We start from the raw sequence: 23,217 nt of genomic DNA on the forward strand, positions 1-23,217 counted from the left end.
GGGACCATCTCGTTGCCCAGCTCACCAGATTGTGATCCTGAGGCTACTTGAAAGCTAAGTCCCACCGAAGTCAGTGTCTATGCGCTGGTGGAAGGTGTGGGTGAGCGCTGTGACGGGACTTCAGGGAGGGTGCCTTCAGATTCCTCTTCAGAAGTTTCTTTGGGGCTTGATTGGAGGCCCTGGGCCGTGGACTCCATTGGCTGTTTCCCAGGTGTGCCTGCGAAAGCACGGGGAGATAATCAGTGCATGGCAGTGGCCTGTGAAACAGGACACATCACTCACAGCTTGGTTGTCTGATGGATGTTGCACTGCTGGATCCTCACTTGGTAGAGCACCGCCGACCTCACCGTCAGCACAGGAACGGTCCAGATCCTCGTTGGCTCTGTTTTCAAATCCGTGAGGTCCTTGATTTCAGGCATTCCTTCACCTCTCAGACCTTCAGGTCTGCGACCTCTCCCTCTTGTTGTGTGCCAGCTTGTCCTTCATGACTAGAGATGGAGAGAGTGTAAGCAGGACGCCTGCTAAGCCAGGTGATATGTATAAAAGCAAAATACGGCAGATGCTGGGAATCTGAAACAAAAACAAAAATAGCTGGAAAAGCTCAGCATGTCTGACAGCATCTGTGGAGAGGAAGTCAGAGTTAATGTTTCGAGTCCGTATGATGAAGCGTTAACTCAGGTGATAAGTATGCCTGGCATGTGTGGGTGGTGAGTAGTCCCATGGGATGGGGTGAGGACAATGAAGCTGTGTGTGTGTAAAAGAATGTCCCTTCAACCGGCAGTGAGTGAGGGCACTGTGGATGTATGATGGGTTTGTGAGTGTGTGAGTTGAGGGTGATGAGAAGAGTGAATTACCTTGGTGGAACAGAGGAGATCATTCACCCTCTTGCAGCACTGGCTGGCTGTCCTCTTTATAAGGGCGTTGGTGCTGCCCACTGCTGCCACTGCCTCCCAAGCCGGATTAGAGAGGTTGCTACCAATCCTGCAACCAGAGCAGGGGTAGAGGACATCACAACAAGCCTCTACTGCATCCAACAGGCATTCCAGTGATGTGTCATTAAACCGGGGGCTACAGTCTTTTTGTCTTTCAGGGCCATGTCTTCTGTGCAGCAATCATGGGCTGGAAGCACTGAGAGGTGGTTTATTCAATTATGGGACGTGGGTGTCACTGGCTAAGCCAGCATTTATTTCCCATCCCTAACTGCCCTTGTTCAGAGGGCATTTTAAGAGCCAACCACGTTGCAGTGGCTGTCCGTGCGGATGGACTTTAAATATGGCGTCCGGCGTGCTGAATCGGCGAGGTATTGTCGTGGCGGGTGAATGAGGGCCCGCCCACCATGGGAGCGGCATGCTTCCCGAGAATGCATCATTTATGCAGCAGGTTTAAGATGATACGGTGTGAGAAGCTTCCATTGCGGACGGCGGGTATTAAGTCATTTTACCAACCCGCTACCGCACTTAGTGCAAATCTGGGACGGATCTGCCCGTTATATCCACATCTCAATCAAAATTCCCCATCGGCTTCATCAAGTCACCTTGTAGGCCACATTTCCTGCCCTTGCAGTCTCCGTAAAATCCATGCCCGCCACACTCCATCCCACCATTTCACCAACAGAAATCAAAAGTGAATTTGTAAATTTTAAAGTAAACATAACCAGTGTTGTTTTTTTTCCTTTGTTATCTGATCTTGTTATCTGTAATTTAATTGATTTCAGCCACCCCGATTTTGCTATTTAATAAATTCACTGTGGTTCGGACAAGACTTAACCAATCAAGAGAACAGCAGGACCCTTCGGATAGTAAATTTTTAAAAAGTTCATTAAAGGAAAAAGATAAACCTAACAGGAATGACTGTTTGAAACTTCATTTGGTGATCATTCCGTGGAAGCGGAGCTCTCTCGGAACTCCTTTGACATAAATTCTATTGGAATTCTGCAATACTTGGCTAGCAAAGAAATCCCTTCCAACCTCTGCTTTTAATCTCCAAGTGACCATTACCTTATGTCAGAGTTGGGCTTGTTCACACGTAATAATCGGTCCTTCTTGTTGCTAAGTTAATTTAATTGGTTCCCAATTACATATGCCATCTGTCTTCATTATCGCAGGCAAGAAAACAATAGGACTGTTTCAAAATTTCTATCGGATTTTGTACAACTTGCATTCATAAACTTCAATTAATGTTACTTAAAACCCAAATCCTTCTAAGGCCATGGTACACTTTTCGAGCTTAACAGAGCTTGAAGCTCCCACTGCTGGCACATCGTATCTGAACAAATATTCCTTCATAGATTGTACAGAGACTTACAATTATTAAGCGACTTTAACAAGCTTACAGCGAAAAGTTTCAAATTAAACCCAGCCTTTCTAATATATTTATTGATTCATCACTAGTTCATTAATTGTAACTCAGTTAAGGCTCACTACTTGCTCGATCACTATTTCTGACTGGTGACTATCTTAATAGAGTAATTTTGATTAATACAGTTGTTTAATACAAAATACAGAATGCAGAATCCAAAATGACTTCTTTAGCCCTATCTTAATATCAAAATGGCTTCCTTGGCCTTGTCAATTCAAAATGATAGTGGTCTAAAAATGGTCAAGTTAAACTAAAATCTGATAATGTAGGCCTACTTACATCCACAAGGAATGTGAAATGTTTCTAATAATTTGGGGAGAATTGTTTCAAATATTGATAGATTCCACCTCTTAGCCATTTTTGAAATTTGAAAGGTTCTTTCAGATTACTTGCAAATTTTTCATATCCGTTCAGTTCCTCCTCTATATTTTTAACTGCTTCACGTATCTTTTTAGCAATTTCAGTCTTGCTTCCTTCGTTAAGGTCCTTTGCATCTGACACCGCAGAATAGAAATCCCACACCACGAGGAGCCCTGCCAGAACTCCTGAAGCAGCTCTGAGTGCTCTTAAACTGTTTTTGGTCACTACTGAAGCCACCACACTAATAGTACTCAAGCTTTTCATGATAGCCTCAGATGTACCAACAAAAACATTTAGTGGTATGTCTTTCTTGCTAATTTTAATCCATGATTTAATTGCCTGGCGAACATTATTTAAACAGTCTGACATAATTTTGCTGTCTTTTTGATATTGTTCCATAATGCTCTTTACTTTCTCCAGGTTATTGTTTTGGTTAACAGCATCAGTAACACTGGCTACAATGTTAGTGGCTCCACCAGCTATGCCGACCCCACATCCCACCCCAGTGAGGATTAATGAAGCTCCTGCTGTGAAAGGAGCAGCAATTAATCCAGCGATGCTTAGAGCTCCTCCTGCAATACCTATAGACGACCCTGTGACTTTTGCAATGGTGGCATCTTTGTGACAACTGTCAATATCATCTGCAATCCTTCGTAGATTCTTGATGTATCCTGTAACCTTCTGTTTATAATCAAGGAATTTGTTGAAAAACTTCTTAGCATACTCTATGGTCTGTTCCCTGTAAGATTGAAAACACAATATTTTTCTAAGTTATTTTGAGACATCACAAACACTGATGAAGTGGGATAATTGAAATGATTTTATATTTGTTAATGTTAAAACATGCATCAAAAGCTTTAGAATAGACAAATATAGTAAATTGTAGTGACTCCTTCTAGGCATGATGGTGTCATGAAGCTATTAATGTATATAATATTATTGAAACTATTTTAAAAAATAAAATAGAGGTAGAGCTGTCCTACCCACACCACCCCCCCCCCACCCCAAACCAGCTTATATTTCACCTCTTTTCTATTTTCCCTTAGTTCTGATGAAGAGTCATTCGGACTCAAAACAGTAACTGTGTTCCTCTCCGCAGATGCTGTCAGACCTGCTGAGTTTTCCAGGTATTTTTGTTTTTGTTTTGGATTTACAGCATCCGCAGTTTTTTGCTTTTATCTCGTTTTGAATTGGTAAGGTGAAAATGCTTTGCCTGGTGTCTGGTTAAGTCTATGGGTTGTTGTTGCCTTAATGGAGATTCGTTTGGGAATTTGTGAAAAGTTATGATAGTAGTAATTTGTAGCCATGTGTATATATATTTTAACCAGTGTAAATGAATAAAATGTTTAATTTAGTTCAAAGTAAAACCTCGAGAACTGGTGTTCTGATTCCTGAATTTAGAATCACACCTCAAATATAACACTTAAAATTATAGGTTATGACAGTTGTTTAAAGTTTCCCTCTGGAATTTTTAAGTAACTCAGCTTTACCAACTGCTTGGTCATAGCAATGGGATCCTTGGCCAAGGACAGTTCCAGAGGAGGCTAGCTCATCAGTTGTAACAACAAGACCTTTCACAGACATTCATTGTTGAACCAGAAAAGAAGATAAGGTGAACTGGAGGCCAGAAAGATGGTCAAGTCACCATGGGAATTGTGAGGGCCCAAGGCTGGACAGGGAACCAGGGAATTAAGAACTAAAAATATGTGCGACAAACCTTGTATCATGGAGAGAGATTTCTTGGCTGGCTAAGGTTATCTCCCTTGGAAATGCCTGAAGTAAAATCTTTGCTTACTTGAAACTCACAAACTTGAGAGCGGTCATTTTTACCACAACCATTGGCATAGTCAGTAGGATCTTTGCAATGTCAGTCACTGGCACTAAAGTGAACGTTGATAGCAAAGGACGGGTGAACAAGCTCATTTACACCAATTAGATAGGGCGGTCAGTATTGGAGACGGGAAGGTTTGAGGATCAGAGCCAGAGTACAGGCCTGTGAGTGGAATAGCTAAAGGTCGCGTGGTTGCGGTTTGATTCCTTGGGTAAACAAGAAGGGATTATTGTACCTCTTCTCAGGGTAAACTCTTAGTGAGAAACGGCAGGGTAAAACAGGAAAGACCATTTCCTAAAGAGTCAGATTCTCACTGGGGAGGAGGTGGCATTGTTATATTGTCACTGGACTAATAATCCAGAAACCCAGGGTAATGCTCTGGGGACCTGGGTACAAATCCCACCATGGCCGATGGTAGAATTTGAATTCAATAAAAATCTGGAATTAAAAATCCAATGAAGACCATGGAACCATTGTCAATCTGGTTCACTTTAGTCTTTAGAGAAGGAAGTCTACCTTGCCTGGTCTGACTTATGTGTGACTCCAGACCCACAGCAATGTGGTTGACTCTTAAATAGCCTAGCAAGCCACTCAGTTGTATCAAACTACCAAAAGGAATGAAATGGATGGAGCGGCATTGACCTAGCTGGCAAACTCAGCCTCACAGGCTAGTCAAGCCTAACATAGTCATACTCACAGAGTCATATGTTACAGATAATGTCCCAGGTACAACCATCACTATCCCAGGTGGGAGGACCTTGCCCTGGGAGTCCTCAACATCGACTCTGAGCCCCATGAAGTCCCATGGCATTAGCTCAAACATGGGCAAGGAAACCTCCTGCTGATCACCACATACGGCCCACCCACCCCACCACCACCCAGCATTGAGCTGATCAATCAGTGCTCCTCTATGTTGGGCACTGCTGGAAAGGGCGCAGAATGTACTCTGGGTGGGGGACTTCAATGTCCATCACCAAGAATGGCTCGGTGACACCACTATTGACTGAGCTGGCCGAGTCCTAAATTACATAGCTGCAAGACTGGGTCTGCAGCAGGCGGTGAGGGAACCAACAAGAGGGAAAAACATACTTGACGTCAACCTTACCAACCTGTCTGCTGCAAATGCGTCTGTCCATGACAGCATCGGTAGGAGTGACCACCACACAGTCCTTGTGGAGGCAAAGTCCCATCTTCACATTAAGGATACCCTCCATCGTGTTGTGTGGCACTACCACCATGCTAAACAGGATAGATTTTGAACAGATCTAGCAACATAAGACTGGGCAACCATGAGGCGATCATCAGCAGCAGAATTGTACTCAACCACAATCTGTAACCTCATGGCCCGGCATAACCCCCGCTCTACAATTACCATATAATTGGCGGGTCAACCCTGGTTCAATGAAGAGTGCAGGAGGGCATGCCAGGGGCAGCATCAGGCATACTTAAAAATGAGGTGTCAACCTGGCGAAGCTACAACACAGGACTACTTGTGTGCCAAACAGCATAAGCAGCAAGTGATAGACTGAGCTAAGCAATCCCACAACGTAAGGATCAGATCTAAGCTCTGCAGTCCTGCCACATCCAGTCGTGAATGATGGTGGACAAATAAACAACTCACTGCAGGAGAAGACTCCACAAGTATCCCCATCCTCAATGATGGAGGAGCCCAGCACATCAGAGCAAAAGATAAGGCTGAAGCATTTGCTACAATCTTCAGCCAGAAATGCCGAGTGGATGATCCATCTCGGCCTCCTCCAGAGGCCCTGAGATTCACAGGTGCCAGTCTTTAGCCAATTTGATTCACTCCATGTGAATGAAACTGCAGCTTGAGCAGACCTATATTTCATGCTATGGTCGTCCTGGTGGAAGCACGCCTGGGATTGTACCTCTCTTTAGCCTGACACCATGGATGCCTGATGGGTGCTATAAGCTGCATGTTTAATGGGTATCGTTTGTCACCAATAAATTAGCCATCCAGTTGAAAAGAGATGAGAAGAGCTGTGGTGCATGGCAATGTCTGAGGATATAGGGATCATGACTACTCCCAGGGGACCGCACAGACAGTTACAGGATGTACTAACAATGATCACAGACAATCTGCGCGTTTAGAGTGTGAAAACTTTCCCGACCGACAAAAGCCTCTGGCTGGCTCGTGGGTGCCCCAATAGCTGCAGTTGAACAATTGGTGGCCCCATGTGTCTTAAGAAAGCCCGCCATTGGCCCGAAGCCTCTCACTCTCTCAGGATGGCTCTTATCGGTAGTGGTGAAATGAATGAAGGTTTCAACCCTCATTACAATGTCAGTACAAAGGTGGGTTGCTGATTGTGAAATGACAGACAGATCACCTTCTGATTCCTGAAAGGATCCTAATGCTTAGACATTGAGGGCCACCATTACCTTCAAACATGCAGTTGGAATGGCATGAACCTAAACTGCATGAGCCTATGAACCTAATTCGTATCTCCCCATCAATCATGTTGCATATTGATGTTACTAGCTCCCTGTATAGACAGAGTATACTACAACTCTGGCATTCATTCATCTGAAGGTCCTGTAAACTCCTTCCTTAGGATAGTGTCTTCTGCTGGAGAGTACCTGTCCACACTCCCTTCACTGGTCTTTTGGGCCTTCAGCATCATTGTGATACTCATGTTGCTGGTGTGCTGGTTGCTGATAACCATGGCTCTCTACCTCACTGGAGAAGCCACCACCGGAGTGACTCTTCCGTTCTTCTGTTGTTGCAGGCTGTCCTGAAATTGTCTTTCCTGGTTCAAGCCCTTCTTCCAAGCCCCTCACAGATTATCCCCTTACATCCTCGACAGCCAAGTTGACATATATTTAAACAATGGAGCACACAGACCTCTCCTGCAACCTCCTACTCCTCAGTGTTCTCCTCTCCTGTGCTTGCTTTTATCCTACCTGCCCCAGTGTGAGACACCCTGTCGTGATTCCCACCTGCCTGTGCATCCCTGCAGCTACCGTTCAATTGTATAGATTGTGTTAAATCTTAGTCAAGTGATTTGTTAAATACCTAAAGCATTTCTTCATTGTCCTTAAGCGGAAGGCACGCTGGCTCCTGAGTTTTGGGCTTGCTGGCCTTCTATAATTTCAGAATTGTTCATGATAACATCGGCTGTTAATCGGAGCAATTGAGGTTAAATGGAGGGCATTGATTGGATGGTTACCGGAGCACACGTAAAGAGACACTTACTGACACAGGGGCACTGTGGGGACAGGAGATATTTATACCTGTAATGTCTCACTCTGTGAATGAGTCTATTCCAAATAAAGACTGGTTCCAGTTTTTTCCTTCGCCTACTGGCTATCCAGTGTATAACATTAGGGGCCTGACCCAACGTCATCCGCCCGATTTACTGTTCAATCAAGAGAGACATCCATCTGCCTCCCAATCATTAAATTCTACCCAATGTGTGGAAGTGTTCCTAATCTCACAGGCAGAGTGTGAAAGTCTGGTCATCACTATCCTAGGCTGGGCCATGAGCACCAGCGAAAGAGCCACACATGGTGTATCCATTTAGACTTGTTTTGTACCTCTTCATTCAACTGACTGCAGTGGGAAATGCTCAGTAAGGATCAATATTGGAATCTTTACTGTATAATTTATTTGGTAACTTAAATTGTCAATCATGAAGGTACATGCGTGGTACAGGCTGTAGATTATTTTTGGCTTGTTCAATTTAGCTTGGTCAAATGCACTTTGTCTTCCTTACATTGTTTAAATGTTGTGTTTCTCGATGACAGAATGATTGCTGATCCTCAGTGAGATTAGCCTGTGCATAATGATCATTAAACATAGATAAACTAATTCATCAGAGATATTACATTAAAAAGCTATTGGATGGCTTGATGGCTATAATGCTGTACGATGGAATTCCAGCATCAAGATCTCTGAGCTTAAATATCATCCAAATTAACATCACAGTTTCACCAGTTGGTGAACAGGGAGGTGATCCTTCCTGCGCTACACTCCAATATATCCTCATGAGAAAATGAACACATGCTGTTTAAAAGACTATGGGGGTGGGAATATATTCAACAGTCCTGCTCTGAAAATTAAAGATAGGGAAAGGATAAAACATGGTGCGGTATAAAATGGGGAAAGGATCAGTGAATGTGATGGGAACAGTTTGATTACATTGAGGGTAAAAGCTGACAGGGTTGAATGACCTGTTTCTATACTGTAACTGTTACATATTACAGAGTTTGATGAAACAAAGAAGAATAATTCATTTCTAATTTAGAACAATGCATTCACATATCTGCTACAAAATTTGTGCATACCTGAGCTTCACTGTGCCTAGATCAGTACCTGTTAAAGGAATTAAACAAAAACATTATTAATATGAATATATTAATGGTGTATACATATAAATATGCATATGAATTCTGCCAGACATAGGTTTTCCTGCATCACAGTATGAGAGCTACAGTGTCAGTGTGTTGGCTATTTTACATAGAATTGCACAGAATTTACTGCTCTACACTGCAATTAATTCTACACCAGTCTCCTCCCACTCAAAATCATATAACCTTTTCAACATACCCTTATGTGTTTATCTAGCTTTCCCTTAAATACATCTATATTATTCACCTCAACTACACCTTCGAGCAGTGAGTTTCACATTCTAACCAATCTCAGTGTAGATAAGGGCTGGATTTAATGTTCACAAAGTGAGTCCCACCCACTGGTTCTCCAGCTGCTTCCATGGGGGTTGTGCAACAAAATTAAATGGCCAGCATCGGTCCTTCCCTGGGATTTGGGACCCTGGTGTCCAAAGTCCCGCCACTCCCAAGGGTAACTGACGAATCAGAGGGTGGCAGCTTGGAGGGGAACTTCCAGGTGGTGATGTTCCCATGTGCCAGCTGCCCTTGTCCTTCTAGGTGGTAGAGGGCAGGGGTTTGGAAGGTGCTGTCACTGGAGCCTTGGTGAGTTGCCGCAGTGCATCTTGGAGATGGTGCACACTGCTGCCACTGGCAGTGGTGGAACTTCTTCATGTGGGTCCCGCCCGCCATTCACTCAAATCATTTAACTCCGTTCAAGACAGTTAATTGTATGCAGAGCACTTTGGGAGATGTTCTTATGAGGTGTGATTAGGGTGTATACATTTCTCTGCATGTTCCCTGGATTCATTTCTCTGGTTCCTATCAAATGGAGAAAATAATCAAATATACAGAGTATTCCATTGTTCAAAAACCACAAAATTAAGTCCTTTAGTGCTTCTGGAAATTGATTCATATTTCAGAATCACAGAATCACAGTGCAGAAGAGGCCCTTCGGCCCATCGAGTCTGCACCGACACGTGCTAATTAGATATTAACATCTGCTTTATGGCCCAGAATTATGGCAGTCATAATATCACAAAATATGCTGATCTCAAGAAGAACTTTGCACTTATATACTCACCAGTTAATCACCAATGACGTTTTGAGGTGTCATCATCTGTTAGTTGTGGCTCCGTTAGTAGCACCCTCACATCACAAGGTTCAGGTATAAGTCACACTCTAGGGTTTAAGCACAATAATCAAAGTTCATAGGCCTGTAGCGTACTGAGGGAGTGCTGCACTGTCGGAGGTGCCGTCTTTAGATGAGACATTCAATTCAAATCTCGTCCACTTGCTTGGATGGGTGTAAAAGAGCACATGACACCATTTTGAGGAAGAGCAGGGGAGTTTTCACTGGTGCCCTGGCCTCAATCAGCATCACAAGAGAACAGATTACCTGCTCATTGTCACATTGGTGTTTGTGGGAGTTTGCTGCATTGGCTGCTGCATTTCTCACATTACAGCAGTGACTACATTGGGCTGTAAAGCATTTTGAGACATCCATTGGTTGTGAAAAGCAAATCTTTCTAAATGCAAACCTTTCTTTTCTTTTTCACTGTAGTAACGTAGGGAAAAGCAGCAACTATTTTGCGCACAATAAGTTCCTACAAACAGCAATGAGTTATTTGTTTAAGTTAAAAGCGAAATACTGCGGATGCTGGAAATCTGAAACAATTTGTTTAAGTCTTGCTGATTGATAGATACAACACTTTGAATAGATCAATGCATTCCTCCTCGAAATCTGGCAGAGCCTTGGGCTAATGAGAGACAGTGCCTCTGACAGTGCAGCATTCCTTCAGTAGTGTGCTAGAATGTCAGCCTGGATTATGTGCTTAACACTTTGGAGCAGTGCTTGAACCCATAACCTCATCATCCAGTGGCAAGAGATTTACACACTGAGCCAAGACTGATACCCAAACTGAAGGTGACACTTTGACCCCATTCAATTTTATTGCTCCAAGGTGGCAATCCATCAGGTCACAAAATTAGTCTGGATGAGGGAGATCCTGCATAACAACAGAATATTCTGTTCTAAACCCACTACAACTACCATCTAGAAGGACAAGGGCAGCAAATATATGGGAACACCACCACCTGGAAGTTCCCCTCCAAGTCACTTACCATCCTGACTTGGAAATATATCACCGCTCCATCACTGTCGCTGGGTCAAAATCCTGGAGCTCCCTTCCTAACAGCACTGTGGGTGTACCCACACCAAATGGACTGCAGCAGTTCAAGAAGGCAGCTCACCACCACCTTCTCAAGGGCAACTAGAGATGGGCAATAAATGTTGGCCCAGCCAGCAAAGCCCACATCCATTAAAAAAAAAATTTCTTCCAGGTTCAAGCATATATCTCAGACCAGGCTTCTTAAATTGCCATTGTCCTTTTTTAGCAGTTACCTTCCTTCACTTTGGAAGCTGCCTAATTGGTTAACTAAGCTTTGATATCATACTATTTGTACAAAAGGAATAGATAATGGAGGCACAGAGAGGTCTAATTATGCCATTGAAACAAAAAGGTGACTGTTGGTTGTTCCATTAAAGCAAAGTTTTTGCACTGATAGCCATGAAATCAGACTGAGATGAAGGTAAGCGTTTCAGTTCAGTGTTTGAGTTGCTCATTTAACATAGATTGCACCTCATCTGGTTTAGTCATTCAGCTACTTGGAATGCTTACTAAGTTTATGTTAACGTATGCTAGATGGATTATGAATGGAGAATGGAGAGTTTGTGTATTAGACTGTATAACATCTACAAATGCATTTAGCTCTCTGACAAAACTATTTGTACACAGTCAGAATTGATCGAAGTGGAACAAAGCACATCAAGGGTGGAATTTTCTGTGCCCACTGGCATCGGGCATCGTGGCAGGTGTGAGCGGGCAACATGGCAGAAAGTAAAGTATCGGGTTCACGATGTCGTGAAAGCAGTTTGCAATCGTCCACCCCACCCATCAATGGCGGGCCACGTTTCCCACTGCCACATGTTGGGAATTTCGTTGTAATACATCTGCATATCACTATAAACCCAATTCGCCAGAATTATCCCCCACACTGGATCATCCGGGTACAACTGAGCATAAGCGACATGCACCTGGTGAGCTGCACTTCATCCGGGACTTGGAGGTTTGTTTGCCTACCTTGCTTCGGGCAGCACTCACAGTCATCAGGGCCAGGCTTTACAGGCAGCGCCACATCAGTTTTGGGGAGGCTCATGGGCAAGTCTCTACCTACCAGACCAGCCGTAAGGCAGAGATAGCTTTTCAAGGGTTGCAGGGACATGGTTTGCTTGGGGAAGGGGGAGAAGTGTGACCTCAGGCAAGGGAAGAGGCTGCAGGGCAAGGACATTACTGGGGAAGGAGGGTATCCCAGGGTATGTATGGGGACACATGTTGATCTTTGTAAGTGTCCTCAAGATGGTGAGAGCTGAGGAGGCAGTCTCCAGAGGAGATGAGGCTTGATGGAGATGTGAGGGTGCGTGTGAGAGAGTGAGTGGTGATGTCCCTTGAGCTGGCAGTGAGTGAGATGCCAGTGAATGTGTAATGGGCTTGAGAGTGTGTGAGTTTAGAGTGATGAGATGGTTTCCTTACCCTGCCAGTACAGGTGAGATTGTTCATCCTCTTCTGTGTTGAGAGGGATGGGATCTTCCAAAGTTGACTCAGTATCTGTCCATTCGTTCTCTGAAAGATAGTGTCCATGCATCAGAATAAATCACCTGAAAATTTAGCTGCTGAAAATGCTAACTCCAGTAAATGTTCACTCCAGTACTAATGAGCTTTCTTTCATTATTTGGGATATTAGAACCAGACCATAACTGCAAACTATTATTTCCCCACTGATAACTCACGTCTTCTGAAGAACTGATTGCAGATTCACAGAGACCTCATTTGAGCGAGAGTTTGCACTAGCCCTGATACACTCTGTCAAGGCCTAAGAGAAAATGTGCCCTACTTATATATTTATAGCGACTGTGAAACTGAAACTATATTTAAAGTATGCATAATAATTTCAGTCCACACCTAAAACACAGAATGTTGCTTCAAGAAAAACAGGAGACAATTTAACAGTAAAGCACAATAATGTGGATGCTGGAAATCTGAAACGAAACCAGAAAATGCTGGAAAAACTCAGCAGGTCTGGCAGCATCTGTGGAGAGAGAAACAGAGCTGACGTTTCGAGTCCATATGACTCTCCTTCAGAGCTAAAATGAAGTGTAATGAATGTGATGAAATTCATACTGTTTAAGGGTGGGGAGGTGGAGCAGGTGAAGCTGGGTAGAAGGTCAGCAATAGGTGGGGTCTAAGGAGAGATTGACAAAGATGTCATGGACACAAGACAAAGTGAGTGTCAATGGTAGTGGTAAGGGCTAAGGAAGGTGCTGACAGTGTCCATGACATCCTTGTCAATCTCTCCTTAGCCCCCACCTATCGCTGACCTTCTATCCAGCCTCACCTGCTCCACCCCTCTTGAACAATTTACATTTTATTACACTTCAACTTCATTTTAGCTCTGAAGAAGAGTCATACAGACTCAAAACATTAACCCAAGACACAATTTAATTTCAAGTTACTGATAAAAAATAAAAAAGTGTGAAAATGAAAACAAATTTTCAGGAAGGTCTATGAAAGAGGAGAGAGAGCGCACAGGAGAGAGGGTGCAGGGGAGAGAGAGAGCACACGGGAGGGGGAGCACACAGGAGAGAGGGTGCAGGGGAGAGAGAGAGCACACGGGAGAGAGAGCGCACAGGAGAGAGGGTGCAGGGGAGGGAGAGCACACGGGAGGGGGAGCACACAGGAGAGAGGGTGCAGGGGAGAGAGAGCACACGGGAGAGAGAGCGCACAGGAGAGAGGGTGCAGGGGAGAGAGCACACGGGAGGGGGAGCGCACAGGAGAGAGGATGCAGGGGAGAGAGAGCACATGGAAGAGAGGAAGCACAGGAGAGAGGGTGCAGGGGAGAGAGAGCACACAGGAGAGAGAGCGCACAGGAGAGAGGGTGCAGGGGAGGGAGAGCACACAGGAGAGAGAGCGCACAGGAGAGAGGGTGCAGGGGAGGGAGAGCACACGGGAGAGAGGAAGCACAGGAGAGAGGGTGCAGGGGAGGGAGAGCACACAGGAGAGAGGAAGCACAGGAGAGAGGGTGCAGGGGAGGGAGAGCACACAGGAGAGAGAGCGCACAGGAGAGAGGATGCAGGGGAGGGAGAGCACACGGGAGAGAGGAAGCACAGGAGAGAGGGTGCAGGGGAGAGAGAGCACACGGGAGAGAGGAAGCACAGGAGAGAGGGTGCAGGGGAGGGAGAGCACACGGGAGAGAGGAAGCACAGGGGAGAGGGTGCAGGGGAGAGAGAGCACACGGGAGAGAGGAAGCACAGGAGAGAGGGTGCAGGGGAGAGAGAGCACACGGGAGAGAGGAAGCACAGGAGAGAGGGTGCAGGGGAGAGAGAGCACACGGGAGAGAGGAAGCACAGGAGAGAGGTTGAATGGGAGAGGGAGCACATGGAAGAGAGGTCACATCGGAGAGAGAGGGCACACGGGTGACAGAGTGCAGAGGAGGGAGAGCGCACAGGAGAGAAGGCGCAGGGGAGAGAAGGCAAGCGAGAGAGAGCGCAGGGGAGGGAGAGCGCAGGGGAGAGAGAGCGCAGGGGAGAGAGAGCGCAGGGGAGAGAGAGCGCAGGGGAGAGAGAGCGCAGGGGAGAGAGAGCGCAGGGGAGGGAGAGCGCAGGGGAGAGAGAGCGCAGGGGAGAGAGAGCGCAGGGGAGGGAGAGCGCAGGGGAGAGAGAGCGCAGGGGAGAGAGAGCGCAGGGGAGGGAGAGCGCAGGGGAGAGAGAGCGCAGGGGAGAGAGAGCGCAGGGGAGAGAGAGCGCAGGGGAGAGAAGGCAAACGAGTGAGAGCGCAGGGGAGAGAGAGCGCAGGGGAGGGAGAGCGCAGGGGAGAGAGAGCGCAGGGGAGAGAGAGCGCAGGGGAGAGAGAGCGCAGGGGAGAGAGAGCGCAGGGGAGAGAGAGCGCAGGGGAGAGAGAGCGCAGGGGAGATAGGGCACAACGCAAACAGTGCACAGGGGCGCGAGGGTTCATAGGAGAAAGGGTGCACAGGAGAGAGGGCAAATTGGAGAGAGGGTGCATAAGAGAGAGGGCACATGGGAGACAGGATGCTTAGGACGGTGTGCACAGGGGAGAGGGTTCACGGGAGAGAGGGTTCATGGGAGAGAGGGTTCATGGGAGAGAGAGTACATGGGTTCACAGGAGACATGGTGCACAGGACAGATGGCATATGTGAGAGAAGACACACAGGACAAAGGACACATGGGCGACAGGATGCACAGGAGAGAGGGCGCACAGGAGAGAAAGTGTGTACAGGAGAGAGGGTGCAGGGAGAGAGGGAGCAAGGGAGAGAAGGCAATTGGGAGAGAGGGAACGCACAGGAGAGGGGACGCACAGGAGAGGGGACGCACAGGAGAGGGGACGCACAGGAGAGGGGACGCACAGGAGAGGGGGCACACAGGAGGGGGGCACACAGGAGGGGGGCACACAGGAGAGGGGGCACACAGGAGGGGGGGCACACAGGAGGGGGGCGCACAGGAGAGGGGGCGCACAGGAGAGGGGGCGCACAGGAGAGGGGGCGCACAGGAAAGGGGGCGCACAGGAAAGGGGGCGCACAGGAGAGGGGGCGCACAGGAGAGGGGACGCACAGGAGAGGGGACACACAGGAGGGGGGTCACACAGGAGGTGGGCGCACACGAGAGGGGGCGCACACGAGAGGGGGCGCACAGGAGAGGAGACGCACAGGAGGGGAGTCGCACAGGAGGGGGCACACAGGAGAGGGGGCGCACACGAGAGGAGGCGCACAGGAGAGGGGGCGCACAGGAGAGGGGGCACACAGGAGAGGGGACGCACAGGAGAGGGGACGCACAGGAGAGGGGACGCACAGGAGAGGGGACGCACAGGAGAGGGGGCGCACAGGATGGGGGCGCACAGGAGAGGGGGCGCACAGGAGAGGGGGCGCACAGGAGAGGGGGCGCACAGGAGAGGGGGCGCACAGGGGAGAGGACACGCACAGGGGAGAGGACACATGAGAGAGAAGACACATGGGTGAGAGGTCACACGGGAGAATGGGCACAAGGGAAAGGGGACGTATGGGAGGGAGGGTACATAGGAGAGTGGGTGTAGAGGAAAGACACCACTACATCATATTTCCATGGGGCTATTTGTGCCTCTAGCTCATAACCTTATTTACTACACGAATACATTCACATGCAGAGTAAGGCTTCACAGGCAGCGCCACATCAGTTTTGGGCAGGCTCATGGGCAAGTCTCTACCTACCAGACCAGCCATAAGGCAGAGATAGCTTTTCAAGGGTTGCAGGGACATGGTTTGCTTGGGGAAGGGGGAGAATTGTGACCTCAGGCAAGGGAAGAAGCTGCAGGGCAAGGGCATTACTGGGGAAGGAGGGTATCCCAGGGTATGTGTGGGGACACATGTTGATCTTTGTAAGTGTCCTCAAGATGGTGAGGGCTGAGGAGGCAGTCTCCAGAGGAGATGAGGTTAGATGGGGATGTGAGGGTGCGTGTGAGAGAGTGAGTGGTGATGTCCCTTGAGCTGGCAGTGAGTGAGATGCCAGTGAATGTGTAATGGGCTTGAGAGTGTGTGAGTTTAGAGTGATGAGATGGTTTCCTTACCCTGCCAGTACAGGTGAGATTGTTCATCCTCTTCTGTGTTGAGAGAGATGGGATCTTCCAAAGTTGACTCAGTATCTGTCCATTCGTTCTCTGAAAGATAGTGTCCATGCATCAGAATAAATCACCTGAAAATTTAGCTGCTGAAAATGCTAACTCCAGTAAATGTTCACTCCAGTACTAATGAGGTTTCTTTCATTATTTGGGATATTGGAACCAGACCATAACTGCAAACTATTATTTCCCCACTGATAACTCACGTCTTCTGAAGAACTGATTGCAGATTCACAGAGACCTCATTTGAGCAAGAGTTTGCACTAGCCCTGATACACTCTGTCAAGGCCTAAGAGAAAATGTGCCCTACTTATATATTTATAGCGACTGTGAAACTGAAACTATATTTAAAGTATGCATAATAATTTCAGTCCACACCTAAAACACAGAATGTTGCTTCAAGAAAAACAGGAGACAGTTTAACAGTAAAGCACAATAATGTGGATGCTGGAAATCTGAAACGAAACCAGAAAATGCTGGAAAAACTCAGCAGGTCTGGCAGCATCTGTGGAGAGAGAAACAGAGCTGACGTTTCGAGTCCATATGACTCTCCTTCAGAGCTAAAATGAAGTGTAATGAATGTGATGAAATTCATACTGTTTAAGGGTGGGGAGGTGGAGCAGGTGAAGCTGGGTAGAAGGTCAGCAATAGGTGGGGTCTAAGGAGAGATTGACAAAGATGTCATGGACACAAGACAAGGTGAGTGTCAATGGTAGTGGTAAGGGCTAAGGAAGGTGCTGACAGTGTCCATGACATCCTTGTCAATCTCTCCTTAGCCCCCACCTATCGCTGACCTTCTATCCAGCCTCACCTGCTCCACCCCTCTTGAACAATTTACATTTTATTACACTTCAACTTCATTTTAGCTCTGAAGAAGAGTCATACAGACTCAAAACATTAACCCAAGACACAATTTAATTTCAAGTTACTGATAAAAAATAATAAAGTGTGAAAATGAAAACAAATTTTCAGGAAAGTCTATGAAAGAGGAGAGAGAGCGCACAGGAGAGAGGGTGCAGGGGAGAGAGAGAGCACACGGGAGGGGGAGCGCACAGGAGAGAGGGTGCAGGGGAGAGAGGGTGCAGGGGAGAGAGAGCACACGGGAGAGAGGGTGCAGGGGAGAGAGAGCACACGGGAGAGAGGAAGCACAGGAGAGAGGGTGCAGGGGAGAGAGAGCACAAGGGAGAGAGGAAGCACAGGAGAGAGGGTGCAGGGGAGAGAGAGCACACGGGAGAGAGAGCACACAGGAGAGAGGGTGCAGGGGAGAGAGAGCACACGGGAGAGAGGAAGCACAGGAGAGAGGGTGCAGGGGAGAGAGAGCACACGGGAGAGAGAGCGCACAGGAGAGAGGGTGCAGGGGAGGGAGAGCACACGGGAGAGAGAGCGCACAGGAGAGAGGGTGCAGGGGAGGGAGAGCACACGGGAGAGAGGAAGCACAGGAGAGAGGGTGCAGGGGAGGGAGAGCACACGGGAGAGAGGAAGCACAGGAGAGAGGGTGCTGGAGAGAGAGAGCACACGGGATGGTGAGCGCACAGGAGAGAGGGTGCAGGGGACGGAGAGCACCCGGGAGAGAGAGCGCACAGGAGAGAGGGTGCTGGAGAGAGAGAGCACACGGGAGAGAGGAAGCACAGGAGAGAGAGCGCAGGGGAGAGAGAGCGCAGGGGAGAGAGAGCGCAGGGGAGAGAGAGCGCAGGGGAGGGAGAGCGCAGGGGAGAGAGAGCGCAGGGGAGAGAGAGCGCAGGGGAGAGAGAGCGCAGGGGAGAGAGAGCGCAGGGGAGGGAGAGCACAGGGGAGGGAGAGCACAGGGGAGAGAGAGCGCAGGGGAGAGAGAGCGCAGGGGAGAGAGAGCGCAGGGGAGAGAGAGCGCACGGGAGGGAGAGCGCAGGGGAGAGAGAGCTCAGGGGAGAGAGAGCGCAGGGGAGAGAGAGCACAGGGGAGAGAGAGCGCAGGGGAGGGAGAGCCCAGGGGAGGGAGAGCGCAGGGGAGAGAGAGCGCAGGGGAGAGAGAGCGCAGGGGAGAGAGAGCGCAGGGGAGAGAGAGCGCAGGGGAAAGAGAGCGCAGTGGAGAGACAGCGCAGGGGAGAGAGAGCGCAGGGGAAAGAGGGATGCTATATTCCATAGTCGACTCAGTATCTGAACAATCGGTCGCTGAAAGATAGTGTCCATGCATCAGAATAAATCACCTGAAAATTTAGCTGCTGAAAACGTTGCCCACAGAAATTTATTTATGTTTTATTTCATCAAGGGGAACCTCATCCAGCCCATGGATGAGGTTCGATGAGAAATGTAAAGGCCGCCTGGCAGGTTCGCCCGTCCGCCAGCCGTAAGGTCGGACGGGCAACAAAAAATTGCAGCCAATTGCGCCATCAGCTTAATTGCCCTCTCAATCGTCATCGGGCGCGCTTCCGATTTTTGCACATGCCCGCCCGACCGAAATATCGCACGAGCGTGGGATAGAGTCGGGATCCCCGCCCGATGTCATCTCGTGCGATTTTACGCCGGATTGGGTCGGGAGCGCGCCCGCCCGATTAGCGTAAACTTCTGCCCCTGGCATTGACATCAACATTCGGCAAGAAGGAAAACGAGCTGACAGTTTACAGTTGCCGGTTATACAGTACCACACAAAGTCAAGATCTAACCCCACTCTCTCTGTGCAGGGAAGCCAAATTTCCCAAAGCATTTCGGTGCACGTTCGAACAGCCAAGATTCGGTCTTTGTGGTTTTACTATTTCAAACTGCGCAGCTCATGTTTTCTTGCAAAGTATCGTTTGTTTCGAGATCACTTTATCTATTCAACAGACTTACATTGACCTCAGATGATATCAAATATTTTAGAATTTCATATTACGATTTGAAACGCACATTGCTAGCCATTGCTGTACACTTACCATTCGTTTCAGTTCCAAAGCTGTCCTCGGTCTGCAGCTCATAATGTCCATTGAAAGCCATTGTGAAGGAGTTCTCTTGGTGCAACACAGAAAGACGCCAAAGTCTTTTTCCAAATTTCCGCCTTGTTTTATAGGCAGTTATTTACCTTTAAAGGGTAAAGTTGTGATGTTTTATTGTGATGTTGAATCATTAACTTACACAATGTATATGAGTGACTCAGCCCTGATGTGGCAAGAATCATTAACACTCTCAAGTCCATTTTCCCCAATCTTCTCACTTGAATGTGCTGACTCATGCAGTATTACAGCTGCCAGTAAGTGCCAACTTGACCCAGTTGGTTATACTCCCCCAAAGGCTGTGGCCCTGAATTTGTACAAGTGTTTACCTGCTCTGCTGCCCCAGCATTGGTGGTCGGTTATTGAAGGGAATGTTTTACATAGAACAATGCTGGAGCTACACTACCGAAGCAAGCTTTTCTTTCCAGCTGGTCCATACAGCCTTTTTTATATTTCACGCAAGACCCCTTCTATCTCTCCTGACCTAACATCATCGTCCATTCTTTCTCCCTCATGTGCTTATCTAGCTTCAGCTTTAATGCATCTATTCTATTCACCTCAACGACTCACTGCAGTAGTGAGTTCCATATTTACACCACTCTCTGAGTGAAAAATATTGCATTTATTAACAGATATCTTATAATCCTAGTTTTGGATTCCCCGACAAGTTGAAACATGTTCTCTCCATCTACCATGTCAAACCCCTTTCACAATTTTAAATGCCTTCAGGTCACTGCTCAGCCTGCTCTTTTCTAGAGTAAAGGAACATTTTCAGCCCTTATGGTAGTGGTGGGCAACCTGCAACCTCCACCCTTATGGTAGTGTGTGGCCCATCAGGGTTCTGAGTGCGGCCTGCAAGACATTTTGTTGACCGTTGCCCATGCGCAGGGCTGTCAGATTCCGCTGGTTTTCGTCCATGTAGTTTTTTCCCAACCGGTATTTCTAAAGTGATACACGTGCAAAGCAAGGGCCCGTGAAGTGAGGTACGTGGTGATTGTACACAACATTGGCTGTGAGAGCCGTGCGCTCCCTCTGCGTCCAATCAAAGCACTGCTGCGGTTCAATCGGCATGCCCCGCAAATTGTTATTCATGGGGTCATGGTTAGTGTACATCCCTGATTTCAATCTTGCGGCCCACTGAGATGAAGGAGGGCCATTCTTGCAGCACACTCACTAGCCTAGGTTGTCCATCGCTGCCTCATGGTATTCCTGCTGAAGTTGCGGCCTGGAGGTGTGTGCCCAGTGCCAGGCCGAACAGGCTGGTACTCCAGGCAGGCGTACAGGCCTGTTTTGTCTGCCTGGGTAGGGGTTGCAAACAAAGGTCCCCCTGCAGAGGGATTTCCACCCACAGTGGTGGTCTTGATGCTTTTTCTGATTTTTATTAAATGTTAGTGAGAGGGCACCTCCGCACTGAAGCACCCGCTCAGTTACTTATGCTTTACTGCAGCCTGTTCCCTCAAGCTGGATGGCCTCTGGTTGGCCCGTCAGCTTCGGGAGATGGTCTGTCAGCTTTAATTGAACTGAGGAGCAGATTCCATGCCAATTAAGGGGGTGAAAATCCCAAGTCAGTAAATGTTTCCCTCCTGGAGGCAAGTTCAGGTCCCACAAATGGTCCCGACTCCTATTTCCCATCCCCGAAGTGAAAATTCAACACTATTCACAATATATATTAATGATTTAGATGAGGGAACTGAATGCAATATCTCCAAATTTGCAGATGACACAAAGCTGGGTGGGAGGGTGAGCTGTGAGGAGGATGCAGAGATGCTTCAGTATGATTTGGACAAGCTGAGTGAGTGGGCAGATGAATGGCAGATGCAGTATAATGTGGATAACTGTGAGGTTATCCATTTTGGTAGCAAAAACAGGAAGGCAGATTATTATCTGAATGGCTATAAATTGAGAGAGAGGAATGTGCAACGAGACCTGGGTGTCCTCGTACACCAGTCGCTGAAGGTAAGCATGCAGGTGCAGCAGGTGGTAAAGTAGGCAAATGGTATGTTGGCCTTCATAGCCAGAGGATTAGAGTACAGGAAAAGGGATGTCTTGCTGCAATTATACAGGGTCTTGGTGAGACCACACCTGGAATATTGTGTGCAGTTTTGGTCTCCTTATCTGAGGAAGGATGTTCTTGCTATAGAGGGAGTGCAGCGAAGGTTTACCAGACTGATTCCTGGAATGGTGGGACTGACATATGAGGAGAGATTGAGTTGGTTAGGGTTATATTCGCTGGAGTTCAGAAGAATGAGGGAGGGGGTGGTCTCATAGAAACCTATAAAATTCTAACAGGACTAGACAGGGTAGATGCAGGAAGGATGTTCCCAATGGTGGGGGAGTCCAGAACAAGGGGTCACAGTCTGAGGATATGGGGTAGACCATTTAGGACTGAGATGAGGAGAAATTTCTTCACCCAGAGAGTGGTGAGCCTGTGGAATTCGCTACCACAGAAAGTAGTTGAGGCCAAAACATTGTATGTTTTCAAGAAGGAGTTAGATATAGCTCTTGGGGTGAAAGGGATCAAAGGATATGGGAAGAAAGTGGGAACAGGCTGTTGAGTTGGATGATCAGTCATGATCATAATGAATGGCAGAGCAGACTCGAAGGGCTGAATGGTCTACTCCTGCTCCTAGTTTCTATGTTTCTATGTTTCTAGATATTTTCTAAAAAAGTTTGATCCTACCTTTATTTTCTTTAGTTAACCACAGATGGTGGATCCTCCCCTCGGAATGTTTCTTTCTCATTGTAAAGTATCCATTCTGTGTACTCTGAACTATCCCCTTAAATGTATGCTACTGCATTTCTATTGACCTATCCCTTAACCTAAATTGCCCATTCACTTTTGCTAGCTCAGCTTTCATGTCCTCATAATTATTCTTATTTAAATTTAAAATACTTGTCTTAGACCCACTCTCCTCTCCCTCTAACTGAATATAAAATTCAATCATATTATGATCATTGCTACCTTGGGGTGCCTTCACTATAAGGCCATTAATTAATCCTATCTCATTGCCTGCTCCCTGGTTGGCTTCGGAATGTGCTGACTTAAGAAATCATCCTGAAATCTATTCTATGAATTCATCATCTATACTACTTTTGCACATCTGGTTTTTCTAACCTATGTGTAAATTAAAACCCCCATGATCATTGCTGTATCTTTCTGACAAGCTCCCACTCTTTCTTCTTTCATACCATTCCCTATCATGTGATTACTGTTAGGGAGCCAGTGCAACACTCCCACAAGTGACTTCTTGCCTTTATCATTCCTCACCTCTACCCTAATCGCCTCTATAGCTTGGTTTCCTGAATTTAGGTCATCCCTCTCTATTGTGCTAATGTAATCTTTAATTAACAAACCCACCCCTCCACCTTTCCCTAACTTCCTCTCTTTCCTAAATCTATGCCATCCTGTAGCCATGTCTCTGTAATAGCTATTAGATCGTACTTATTCATTTCTATTTGCACTATCAGTTCATCTGTTTTGTTTCAAATGCTACGTGCATTCAGAAATAGAGCCTTAAGTTTTGTCATTTTATTATTTTTGTAACCCCTAGCCTTATCTGTTGATTTACTCTTAGATTTGTACTCTGTCCCTTCCTGTCATTTTATCATTTCACATATAAATATATTCCTCTTTTCCTTTGTTTCTGCTCTTTGAT

The 23,217-nt window shown here is 47.1% G+C and overlaps 1 protein-coding gene across 1 annotated transcript; it reads right to left on the reverse strand.

The window, feature by feature from the left end:
- Positions 1-1,799: 1,799 nt before the first annotated feature.
- On the reverse strand, positions 1,800-19,565 carry LOC144679512 (apolipoprotein L3-like). Its single transcript, XM_078539999.1, has 5 exons — positions 19,505-19,565; positions 16,567-16,656; positions 12,487-12,576; positions 8,855-8,882; positions 1,800-3,457 (listed from the first exon to the last, which is right to left on the reverse strand). The coding sequence occupies exons 1-5, from the start codon at positions 19,563-19,565 to the stop codon at positions 2,662-2,664; spliced, it is 1,065 nt and encodes a 354-aa protein (XP_078396125.1). The 3' UTR covers positions 1,800-2,661.
- Positions 19,566-23,217: the final 3,652 nt, after the last annotated feature.

The sequence above is a fragment of the Cetorhinus maximus genome, chromosome 1 (genome assembly GCF_964194155.1).
Source record: "Cetorhinus maximus chromosome 1, sCetMax3.hap1.1, whole genome shotgun sequence".
Classification (NCBI taxonomy): Eukaryota; Metazoa; Chordata; class Chondrichthyes; order Lamniformes; family Cetorhinidae; genus Cetorhinus; species Cetorhinus maximus.